Consider the following 12,111-nt stretch of genomic DNA (forward strand, 5'->3'; position numbering starts at 1 on the left):
GAGCGAGCGGTGGCCAAGGTCACAGGACTCCCGCGGAGCCCGCTGCGGGTGCTTGGTCCCAGCTGTCAGCGAGCGCGCACACATTAGCCGCTCGCCCAGGGTAAACAGAGGCAGGTGTGTGGGCGGGGCGCGGCGGGGGCTCTGCCTCCGGCACCACCTCTGGCCGCGGGCGCGCGCGCGGGCGGCCGTCGGGGTGCTCGGAGAGCGCGCTGGGCCAGGCGCGGGGCGTGGGGCGTGTCTGGGCTGAGCGCGCTTGGGGACAGCCGTCGGGGCGCACTGAGCGGGCGCGGGGTCTGGAGCGGGATTGGGCGGGGGACTGGGGCTCGGGGCCGGGGCGCAGAGAGCGGGCGCGGTGTCCGGTGCGGGGTTGGGGCACGGAGCCGGGGCGCGGGACTGGGCGCAGGGCGGGGCGCACGGAGCGGGTGCGGGTTCTGGCGCGGAGCCGGAGAGCGGGGCCGGGCGCACGGAGCGGGAGCGGGAGTGGGCGCGGGACGGGGCGCACGGAGCAGCTGCGGGATCCGGCGCGGAGCCGGGGCGCACGGAGCGGGCGCGGGCCGGGGCGTGGGGCTGGAGCTTGGGGCTGGGGCGTGGGACCGGGGCGCACGGAGCGGGCGCGGGCCGGGGCGTGGGGCTGGGGCGCGGGGTTGGGGCTTGGGGCCGGGGCGCACGGAGCGGGCGCGGGCCGGGGCTTGGGGCCGGGGCGCACGGAGCGGGCGCGGGAAGGGGCTTGGGGCCGGGGGCGCACCAAACGGTCGCGGGCCGGGGCTTGGGGCCGGGGCGCACGGAGCGGGCGCGGGGCCATGAGGAAGCAGAGCGTGCGCACGGCCGCGCTGGTCCTCTGCATCCTGTCCTACCTGCTGGTGGGCGCCGCCGTGTTCGACGCACTGGAGTCGGAGGCGGAGAGCGGCCGGCAGCGGCTGCTGGCGCAGAAGCGGGGCGAGCTCCGCAGCAAGTACGGCTTCTCGCCCGAGGACGACCGCGAGCTGGAGCGCCTGGCGCGCCAGGCCGAGCCGCACCGCGCCGGCCGCCAGTGGAAGTTCGCCGGCTCCTTCTACTTCGCTATCACCGTCATCACCACCATCGGTGAGCGGCCCCCGACGCCACCCCCTACCCCTCACCACACGCCCCCCGCCAGCGGGCACCAGCTCCGACCCCGCGCGCCCCGGCCCCGGGTTCGAATCCCGCCTCTGCTCAGCGCGGGCGACTTTGAACGAGGCGATTCCGCTCCCGAAGCCTCCCGCCTTCTCTCGGTCCTGGAAGGCGGGCCCGGGAGGGGTCCGGAGGTCGCTTTCGACAGACAGGCGACCCCACACCCCAGAGGGTGGGTGGGAGACGGACGCGGTGGGGTCCGGAAAGCCACGTGGCTCCCGTTACATTCCTGCCGAGCTGCTGTCTCTCCCGGCTGTGTGACCTCAGACAAGGCGCCTAGCCTCTCCGGGCGTCTCAGGGAGAGGTTGACGCAGGACCCTGAGATGTTATTTCCAGGAGACAGCACGCAGGAAGTGTCAGCACAGGACCTGACACGTGGAAAGCCCTAAAGAGAGAAGGATTGATTTGGTTTTTTTTTTTTCTTCTTGTTTTCACTTGTTTGGGGTCACGCCCAGCAGTGCTCAGGACTTCCTCCTGGCTCTGTGCTCAGGGATCACACCTGGCCAGGCTCGTAGGACCGTATGGGGTGCTGGTGATGGAATCCCGGTGTCCTCAGGGTGCAAGACTGACGCCCTCCCCACTGTGCTAAGGCTCCAGCCCCAGGATTGATTTTTGTATCATGACAACCGCTCGGTTTTCCTCCAGGACAAGACCTAGCCTGCCTGAGGCACTGTACTATGGCCAGTGCCTGCGCTTAGTAGATGCTCAATAAATATTTGTTGGAGGAATGACTAATTACCCTGCGGGACCCAGAGCACTTGCTGGCAGCATCTGGAGCGCCAGCTGTTGCCATAGCTACTGTCTGGCAGGTATCTGCGGAGCTCGGGGGAGCAGGAAGGAGGGAAGCAGATTCCACGGGGCTCCTGCTGGGTGCCAGCCAACCCCCGGCCAGCTGTGGGCTGGCATCCAGGACCAGCCGAGGAGATTTCTAACCAGGGCTCGAATGCGTGCATGTGAGCTGGGGGGTGAAATGTCTCCGGGCCACGGCTCAGTTCTCACCTCCTCTGGCCTCCTGGGCTCTCTGTGGCCTCAGTGGTGTCTCCTGGACCCCCTCGGTCGCACGCCAGGGCCATTCCTGCCCCACTGGGAGGTGGGCGGGTGTCGTGAGCGTGTCCGACGGTGTGCATGGCGCCTGAGGCTCAGTGAGTTCTCAACTGGCCACTTGTGAATCGTTCGTGAATTGGCCGTTTCATTGTTTGCCCTCCTCCTGCCCCTCTGCCCCCCCCCGCCTCCACCTGGCATCCCAGTGCCCCTCTCTAGGGACCAGCCTGAGCCCGTGCTCACTCAGGGTACTTCTTCCCTCCCCGACCCCGCACTGTGGATGCTGCCTCTCCTGGCTGTTGCCCGCTAACTGGCCCCTGGCGTTTGGGGAAGGGACTGTGTGCCCCACCCTCAGGGTCCACACGATTGTCATTCCTGTCACACTTTTTCTCTGTGTGCTGGCTGCGTAAGGCAGTGTGGTGGGGGCCAGAGAGACGGGGCATGAGGTTGGGGGGGGGGCCCTTGCCTTGCATGTGACCAACCCCGGGCAGCGCATCTGATCCTCCGAGCACCGCCAGGGGGCACTGCTGAGCACCATCAGCCTGGAGGAGCTCCACATGCCTGCAGTGAGCGTGGCGCAGCTCGGAGCAGCCGTGGCGGGAGGGGTGCCCCATGGCGGGAGGGGTGCCCCGTGGGGAGAGGGGTGCCCCGTGGCCTGGGGGGCCGCTCTCCAGCCTGATTTCCTTGCCTGGGAAGGGTGGCCGAGTATCCGTCCTCTAGTCCTCGCTGGCATAAGCCAGGTGACCCCTAGGGTGCCCCTCATGCCTGTCCCGCTGCCTCACTTCAGTCTGGGCAGCAGGAAGTGTGGACGGAGCCACGGGCCTTCGCAAACACTGTATGTTGCTTGTTACAGGAGCCCGCTGAGTCTTAGTTTGGGCCTGTCCTGTGCCTCTGACAGGGGCCAGCGCTATCCGTGGTCTCTGCCCACCTGGTGCCAGCAGCACGCCACCTTCTGGCAGTGAAGACGGCCCCGAGGGGCAAACTTGGCCCCTGCTGGTGGCAGGGCTGCTGACTGCGCCAGGCCGCTTAGCAGGGACACGCAGGACCTTCCACTGGGCACTGACGGGCGAGCCCAGCGGCCACCTGCACGCACAGTCACTTTGCACAGGTGCCCCTGCAGGCCCCAGGGCCTGTGCCGGGCTCAAAGAGGCAGTTCTGCTAAGCTGTAGGAGGGGCCTGGGTCCCTGGCGTTGGGTCTCCTGTGACAAAGTGGGCGCTTTCTTATTCATGGCCACGCTTGCTCCCCAGAGTCCTCTCTGGGGCCTGGGGCCCCTGCTGGGTCCACCCATGCCCAGCCCGGGTCCAAGGGAGTGGACGCCCCAGACTGCAGAGGGAGACTGGAGCAGGGCCAGATGCCCGGGCGGAATGCTGGCAGGAGAGGCGTTGTCAGTACGCATGGCTAGGAAGGGGCTAGCAAGGGAGGGGTGTGTGTGTGTGTGTGTGTGTGTGTGTGTGTGTGTGTGTGTGTGTGTGTGTGTGAAGGGTACAAGGGAGCTTGGACACCACTGAGAAGCAGCCGTGAGTCCTGGGAGGCTGTGGGCGACTTTTCCCTCCCTGCCCTCCTCTTCATCAAGACCTTATGGACACACCCCAAATTTCACTTTTCTATGTACACTTCTGAGTTTTTCCAAAGAAACATATATTTGTTTTGTAGCACTGTAGCACTGTGGTTGTCCCATTGTTCATCGATTTGCTCGAGTGGGCACCAGTAACATCTCCATGGTGAGACTTGTTGTTACTGTTTTTGGCATATCGACTACGCCACGGGGAGCTTGCCAGGCTCTGCCGTGCAGGCGGGATACTCTCGATAGCTTGCTGGGCTTTCCGAGAAGGACGGAGGAATCAAACCCGGGTCAGCTGCACGCAAGGCAAACACCTTCCCCGCTGGACTATCGCTCCAGCCCTCCAGTGCTCTTTACTTTGTAGGCATATATAATTTTGAGGTCATTTCAGTGTTTCTCGGGGGACTGTGGGGTGCTAGGGGTAGAACCGTCGTGGGGTGCTGGGGATGGGGAACAGGGTGGGGGTGGGGGCATGGAGTGTTGGGGCTGGCGTGGGGGGTGGGGGTGCCCCCTGCCTAGGAAGCGTGTGCTCAGCCTGTTGGTCACTCTCAGCCCCTGCAGACGTGTCTCCTAGTTGCCACCACGCCAGACATGGGACATCCCCAGCACCCCCTGCCCCGGGCCAGGCCCCTTTGTGGCTGGCACCTCCCCCAGCCCAAAGGACCGTCTGGTGAGCTCCCTGGATGTTCCCAGAATGTTGCCTACATGGGACCCAGCAGTGTGTGCCCGAGGAGGCGCCTCCCACTCGGCAGAATCCTCACCCCGCCCCCTTCTTCCTTTGTCACCTCCTGCCACCGCTGTGGGGCGTCCACTGTGCCAGTAGGTTCTGCGGTGGCTTATCCAACCCCCAGTCCAGGGCCGTGTGCAGTTTAGGGGCGACTCTGGGTCCCCATGGGAGGTTGGGAGGCAGAGGAGTGCGCCCCCCACCACGCCCCCACCAGCACCAGCCTTCCGGACCCCTCGGGCAGTTCTGGGGCTGGTCAGGAGGGCGTGAGAAGGAGCTCACGCCCCCACCCCTCACCCCCACCCCGTGTCCCCACAGGGTACGGCCACGCGGCGCCGGGCACCGACTCGGGCAAGGTCTTCTGCATGTTCTACGCGCTGCTGGGCATCCCCCTGACGCTGGTCACCTTCCAGAGCCTGGGCGAGCGGCTGAACGCGCTGGTGCGGCGCCTCCTGCTGGCGGCCAAGCGCGGCCTGGGCCTGCCGCGGCCGCGCGTGTCCACGGAGAACATGGTGGTGGCCGGGCTGCTGGGCTGTGCGGCCACGCTGGCCCTGGGCGCCGCGGCCTTCGCGCACTTCGAGGGCTGGACCTTCTTCCACGCCTACTACTACTGCTTCATCACGCTCACCACCATCGGCTTCGGCGACTTCGTGGCGCTGCAGAGCGGCGAGGCGCTGCAGCGCCGGCCGCCCTACGTGGCCTTCAGCTTCCTCTACATCCTGCTGGGGCTCACGGTCATCGGCGCCTTCCTCAACCTCGTGGTCCTGCGCTTCCTGGCGGCCAGCGCCGACAGCCCCGCGCGCGCCCCCGGCCCGGGCCCCCGCGCGCGGCCGTCCCCGTCCCTCTCCTACCGCGTCCAGCAGCTGGAGCTGGGGGCCCGCGACAACCCGGGCTTCTCGCCCCCCGCGAGCCCGAAGCGCGCGCGTGGGGGCCGGCGCTGCGGGCCCCGCGCCAGGCGGAAGTCCATCTGACCGCCGCACAGTGGACACCTGTCCCTGAGCCTGCAGAGGGCTGCCGGCGGGTCCCTGCAGAGCCAGGTCCCGCCCCCACCCCCTTGTCACCCAGCCCCAGCGGAGGCTCTTCGGGGCGGTGTTTCTGCGGCTGGAGCGGGGGGTAGGTTTTTCCGGGTGGTCCCGGAAAGCCTCCGGTGCGATCCTGAAGCCCCCTCAACAGGATCTGGAGGGGTCAGCCAGAGGGAGCAGGGGAGCCGGCAGCTGGGGGTGAGGCACACCCACAGCCCCCCAAAACGGCTGCTCTGTCCTTGCCAGTCCCTTTTGGGGGACCCACCTAGATGCACGGTGGGTTGCTTTTCGGGAAGCTGTGAGGAGGGTCTTACCCACCGCCTGATGCCTGGCCTTGGAGTCTCCAGCCCCTGCCCCAGAGCGACCACACCCCAGGAGGCCACGCCCCACACAGAGAGGCCACGCCCTCACAGAGCGGCCACGCCCCCAGCCGAGGCGGCCCCCACTTTCCCCAGCATCACCTGCTTTTTGCCCCTGCTAGAACGGACTCCACGCAAAACAGCAGGTTAGAAAAGCCAAAAACTTTACTTTTCAACATGAGCTACATGGTCATGAACGCAATGCAACGTGGAGCGCGCCCCCCGTCCGGGCTGGACCCCTTCCCGCCACAACCCCCGGCTCCTGCCCTGGACAGGGAATGAGGGGGGAGGGGTGATGGAGAGGGCCCGGGGTCCTGGCAGCCCCCAGAGGAGAGGGGGCCCAGCTCGTGTCGGCCTTGTCCTCCCCCCCGCAGCTCTGGTGTGTCCCCCCGCGGGGTCTGTGTCTGCCGAGCTCAGGGGCAGGGGAGCTCCGTGTGACCCGAGGGGCGGCCGTGCAGATGGGGCGTGGGGGACGGGCGCGGATCTGTTGCTCAATAAATAAACGCAGGTGGCCTGGCCTGGTGCAACAGTGCTCCTGGGGGGTGGGGTGGGGAGCCCGGGGGGTCTGGCCGGTGTGGGGGCGGGTGGGGGGAGTGTGCCCTGATGGCTGGGGACCGGTTCTAGTCTGGGCTCAGCTCCCATCTGGGTGGGGGGGACCCCCGCAGGTGCCTTCCTGTGGAGGGGAGTCTCTGCTTCAGCCTCTTGAAAGGGGGGCAGGCAACCAGGCCCCTCGTCTCAGGGGGTCCTGGTGGGGGCACCCCCAGATAAAAACACTTTGAAACCCACTTTGGGTTTGGAAAGCATGATGGGACAGGAGGCGTGATTTCATCTGAAGTCTGAGGGTCTCCCTCAGATGGGGGGGGGGCAGCGCTGCCATCCCTCCCCCTCGGCCCCAGGCAGGGGCCTATGCAGAACCCCCAGCCCCCACATGTTCCTGAGGGGTGAGAGTCCCTCGGCCTGAGCTCCCACCCCGAACAAGCCTGGGGTCATATTCCGAGCCACATCTAAGTCCAGGCAGGGGCTGGTCTCGCCAAACCCAGAGAGGGGGCGAGTGGGCAGGGAGGGCAAGAGCAAGGGGGATGTGGCCTGGGGCCTCTGTGCCCAGCAGGAGGGACCCCCGGTGGCGCCCCGCCTCCCCCCCTGTCTCTCCTGCCTCCCCCTTCCCCGGGTACCTGGGAGACTGCGGAGAGAAGCCGGGGAGCCTGCGCGTGGGAAAGCGCCTCAGGACAGAGGCCGGGGCCCCCTCACCCGGGACCCACAGATGGAGCCAAGGGCCGTCTCCTGGAGACCCCAGGCTCTGCTCCCAGCACCTACCGCCTCCCCCCAGATGCTGGCTCTGAGCTGGTAGAGGGTCGCGCACAGCGGCGCTTGGGACTGGGCTCCGAGGGTCCCGAAGAACACGGTGACAGCAGGCTGCCCGCTCCCCAGAACCCCGTCCTCGGAAGAGGCCAGGCCAGGGCTCCTTCTCGGGGCGGGGGGGGGGCACAAGCTTACAACAACAACACAGAGAACCGGGGTGTCTGCCCCCCAGCCCAGCCCTCCAGGAGACGGGTGGGATTTCACAGAACAAACAACGGAGTCGCTGGGGGGCCCTCAGAGACCACCCCAGGATGGTGTTATTGCTTTGAAGCCCTCACTCGCTCGCTCCCTACAGCCTGTGTGGGCGCGGAAGGGGGTCTCGGCCCAACGGTGAGTACGAGCAGAGGGACTCGTGGCCCAAAGCCAGCAACGGGGGAGCCGTCCCCCCTCCCTCGGCCCGGCGCCAGGAGGACCCCGACCCCAGGAGGCTCCGGGATAAAGGGGTGCCCCTCTCCCCTGTACAGTGTGAGCCACTGGAGAGGGGGCGTGAGCTCCAGCCAGAACTTAAGGGGAGACCCGGTGGCTTAAACAGGTGAAGGGGTGCGGGAGAGGGGCTTCAGGGGTGTGTGTGTGCTGGGGGGGCAGCAAACGTGACCCCTCCCCCGTGCCCCAGCCGCGGGAGTGCTTCGCCAGAACGTTGATAGGAGCTCAGCTAGAACCCTACAGGGGTGAGAGGAGGGGGGGCGTGCACAGACCCGGGCCAGGGCCAGCCCCAAGGTGGGGACCCCCTTGCGCCCCGCCTGGGGCCCTCAGGGACTCTGTGTGTGGGCAGAACAGGGCCCGGCTGGAAACCCCAACCACCCGCCTAACCAGGGAGGGGCCCCACACGGGGGGGGGGCAGAGGGGAGGGGTGGGGGCCGCGGGGGGGTCCTCCAGGGCAAAGTGGCAGAAATGTGCTTCTATAAAGAGGGGCCTCCGAGCTCCCCAGCATGCAAAGGGGCTCCCGGGGCCATGTGTCCGTCTGTGTCCGTCTGTCTGGCTGCGCCCAGGCCTGTCTAGGAAGGAGGGGAGGAGCCTCCGCGCCCCCCCACCACCCAGGACCCTCCCAGACCAGACCTGCCCTTGAGCCACGGTCAGTGAGGCTGGGTGCTCGGGACAGGGCGGTATGTCGAGAAGGACTAAAATCGGGGGCTCTGTCGCCTCCCGGGCCCCAAGAGTCTGGAGGGGGCAGGTGTAGATGCAATGACCCTTGACCTCAACCAACAAAAGGAGGGGATTTTCCAGCTCGGGAAACCCTGACCTTGGTGCCCAGTCAGCCCCAGGTCACTCTGCCCAGACTCGCTCTCCAGGCCGCACCCCTACAAGGCGGGGTGGCCAGCTCGGGTTTCCCGCATCCTGTGCCCCACGCCCGCGGGTCCTCCGGGTGTTTCCAAACTCGCTTGCGGCAGCCCCGAGGGACAAGGCGCCCCGGAGGCCGCAGCCGGCGCCCCCTCTTCCTCTTCTCCTCCTCGGGTCCCCGCTGGCCCCGCTGCCTCCAGCCCCCCGGAAAGGAGTGGAGCGACAGACCCCGACAGGCGGCGGGGGAGGCCCGAGCTCCTGGTCCAGTTGAGGGGGGCTCTGGGCGCCCCGGAGCTGGCTCCGGATCCTTGCAGAACTGCCCCGGGGGGCCCTGGGCAGGAGCAGCCCCTGAACCCGGTGCCGCGGGAAAGACACTTGCTGGTAGTTGGCACCATGGAGACGGCCGCGGGGGTCTGGGCTGGCAGCTTCGGGGGAGGCGGAAGAGGGGAGCAGCGGGGGGGGCGTGGGGGTGCGCTCTGCCGCCTCGGTCCTTCTCTCCGTCCGTCCCTTTCTCCCGACAGCAGCCGCGTCCTCCGGGTCGAGGCCCCGCCAAGGGAGGGGGGAGGGGGGAGGAGGCCCAGGAGGGGTGAGGAGGGGCCCGAGGGGGGTGGATCTCCCCATCCTGCCGCTGCGTCCTCCTCTGTCCGAGGTGCCCCTGGGCCGCGGGGCGGGGGCCCCCGGGCCGGGGCCGGGTGGTGGCGAGGCCGTCTGGGGTGGCCCCTGCCGCCCCCGCACTAAGACCTTTCCCCGCAGGGCCCCACGGTGCTCTCGAGGGACAGCTGCGACGCCTGCCGGAGCAGGGGCCCCGTGGCCGGGTCCACCATGGAGGAGGTGGGGAAGAGCTTGTACCAGCCCACGGCCAGCGAGCTCAAGTCCAGCTCCTCCAGCAGCACGCGCGCCACGCCCATGAACTGCTTCCGCTCCATCCGCCCGTAGTTGCCCCACACGATGACCTGGAAGACAGACACGGCGGTGGGGTGGGGGCCCGGCCGGGGGGGGGGCCCAGGCCTCCGCCCAAACCCCCTCCCCCTGGCTCCCACCCCCGGTCTCCCCTCACGCCCCGCCGGCGCGGCTGGGAGTCAAGCCTGAATCTGGGGAGCAGTTTCCAGGCGCCACGCGCGTTGGGTGTGCTCAGAAGGGCGGGGCCAGTGTGGCATCCCCCCAATCATAGACCCCCCCGGCCCCAGGTGTGGGGGGCAGGACTCAGGGCCCGTCAGGCGACAGGAAGCCCCCAGGCTGCTTCCTCACCTCCCCGCCCCCTACAGAAAACAGGAGGCCAGACCACGCACACCCGTCCCAACGGTCTCTTCCCTTTTCCCGCCCCAGACAACTTGAAACCCCGTTTCGCCTCTCGCAGGGCACGGCCCTACCCCAGCCTCGCCAGGGCGGCCGGGAACGCGCCCCGACAAAGTACTACGGTTCCTCCATCTTTACTTGTCTCTGTCTGTGCCAGGTGAGGGGTCCCATCTGCCAACTAGGCGCGGTACCCATCAAATGAACCAAATAACCTGCTGGAGTCTGACCCATCTCCCCCCCTCCAGGGGAGCTCCCGCCTCCTGGCCTCCTTCCTGTGCCCCAGGAGGACCAGAAACTTCCAGCCATGTTCTCTTCCTGTAAGAAGGAGCGATAGCATAGCGGGCAGGGCGTTTGCCTTGCACGCGGTCAACCCGGGTTCGAATCCCAGCATCCCATAGGGTCCCCTGAGCACCGCCAGGAGTAATTCCTAAGTGCAGAGCCAGGAGTCACCCCTGTGCATCGCTGGGTGTGACCCAAAAAGCAAAAAAAAAAAAAAGATGCTTGTTGAGACCTCCCTGACATACCTTCCTCACCCCCGGTGGGTCTGTGGGTCGGCACAGCTCTGCTCTCGCAGGGTCCGCGCTCCCCAGCCTGCCCGAGGCCCACTGGGCTCTGCCCACCTGCTTTCCCGCCCTGGCTCAGAGCCAGAAGCAGGTGGCCACAGGGCAGCTTTGCGGCCACAGACCGAGAGCTCCTGCAGGCCTCTCACCGCCCTGGTGGTCACCCACAGTGGGCCTGGGTCTCTAGCTCCGGCTCTGAGACCACTGACCCCTCTCTGGACCCTCAACAGCTCCCGCCTGGCTCGCCAGGTGACGATGTGCAGGAATGAGCCGTGTGGGGCGCGGCCTGCAGCAGCTTCTCTCGGGAGAAGAGTTACCCCGGCCCAGACGAGGCATCAGCCCGCACAGTGGGTGCCCCCGCATCCCCGTTTCATAGAGGCTGAGTGAAGGCTCAGAGAGGGCGTCTGCCATAGAAGGACTGCACATATTTGTGGAGTGTGGGATAGCATCACATGAGGCTGACACCCAAGGATGGCAGATACAAGGGCCAGGGGGATTGCCCCATAGCTGGAAGCCTGCTTCATGAGCGGAGGGGAGAAGGCAGATGGAACAGAGAAGGGATCACTAAGGAAATGATGGCTGGAGGAACCAGCTGGGATGGGAGATGTGTGCTGAAAGTAGATAATAGACCAAACATGATGACCTCTCAGTGTCTGTGTTGCAGCCATAATGCCCAAAAGTAGAGAGAATATGGGGAATATTGTCTGCCATGGAGGCAGGGGGAGGGTGGGAAAGGGGGGGTATACCCGGGCTATTGGTGGTGGGGAGTGTGCACTGGTGGAGGGATGGGTGTTTGATCATGGTGAGATTGTAACCCAAACATGAAAGCTTGTAACTATCTCACGGTGATTCAATAAAATTTTAAAAATAAAAAGAGAGAGGGGGGGCGGGGTGTCTGCTCCACGTCCCTCGGTCAGCTGAGAAGCTTGGAACAGCCAACGCTCTTGCAGAGGGAGCTTCAAGGGACTGTCCCCATCCTAGGCGGCCCCTGCCCCCACCCTCCCAGGAAGCCCCCCTCTCCTGCTGGTCCCACATGCCCTCCCGGGCCCCTCACCTGCAGGACTTTGCCCTGGGGACTCTCGGGGAACAGCAGCACCTGGTTATACAGCGGGTCCAGCGACTTGCGTGCGACTTTGGTCTTCTTCTTGGCAATGCAGACCCCGTTCTCCAGCAGGTAAGCCTTGATGTAGGCCGCTGAGGACAGGGGTCAGCCTGGTGAGTTCCGCCCTGGACAGCCCCCTCACGTGCATGCCCAGAAGAAGGCAGCTGCCCACCCACTGCTGCCCGGAGTGCCCCCCAGTGAGGCAAGACGGGGGGGGGGGTGTGGCAGGGCGGCCCTGCTCCCCTCCCCGCTTCCTTCGCTCACTCTGGACCTGTTTTCTCTCCCCTACCCAGCCCTTCCCCGAGTCCCTTACACCACTGACCCACTCACTGCTGGGCATTCACTGTGCGCCAAGCCGGGGGGTACATCCAGGAGAGACAGGACCTCCGTCCAGTGGGGGAGACCAGGAATGTGAGGGAACAAGCTCAGCCGGGTCCTAGCACCAACCCCAAGCGACCAGTTCGACGGGACTCACTGGGTTGGTACAAAGAGGTCCCCGCTCCCTCCACCAGTGGGGGCCCCAGCTTTGCTGGGTGGTGGCGCTCAGGGATCACTCCCGGCAGAGCTCGGGGAGCTTCGCATGTTGCGGGGACCGAGTCCTGGTCAGCCGCACGCAGGGCAAGTGTCCTCCCTGCTGGGCTCTCCCCCTCTGCACCGCC

General features: G+C 66.7%; 2 protein-coding genes across 2 annotated transcripts in view; one reads left to right on the forward strand and one right to left on the reverse strand.

Moving 5' to 3' along the window:
- Positions 1 to 5,760, forward strand: KCNK15 (potassium two pore domain channel subfamily K member 15). The gene is made up of 2 exons (XM_004612613.2): positions 1 to 1,083; positions 4,795 to 5,760. The coding sequence occupies exons 1-2, from the start codon at positions 801 to 803 to the stop codon at positions 5,445 to 5,447; spliced, it is 936 nt and encodes a 311-aa protein (XP_004612670.2). The 5' UTR covers positions 1 to 800; the 3' UTR covers positions 5,448 to 5,760.
- A 197-nt stretch (positions 5,761 to 5,957) lies between these two features.
- Positions 5,958 to 12,111, reverse strand: part of RIMS4 (regulating synaptic membrane exocytosis 4) — a 59,975-nt gene continuing 53,821 nt past the window's right edge. The window contains exons 5-6 of the mRNA XM_055138256.1: positions 11,405 to 11,544; positions 5,958 to 9,447 (exon numbers count right to left, since the gene is read on the reverse strand). Of these exons, the coding sequence (XP_054994231.1) occupies positions 9,229 to 9,447; positions 11,405 to 11,544 (359 nt within the window). The 3' untranslated portion in view covers positions 5,958 to 9,228. The remainder of the gene's footprint in view (positions 9,448 to 11,404; positions 11,545 to 12,111) is intronic.

The sequence above is a fragment of the Sorex araneus genome, chromosome 5 (genome assembly GCF_027595985.1).
Source record: "Sorex araneus isolate mSorAra2 chromosome 5, mSorAra2.pri, whole genome shotgun sequence".
Taxonomy (NCBI): Eukaryota; Metazoa; Chordata; class Mammalia; order Eulipotyphla; family Soricidae; genus Sorex; species Sorex araneus.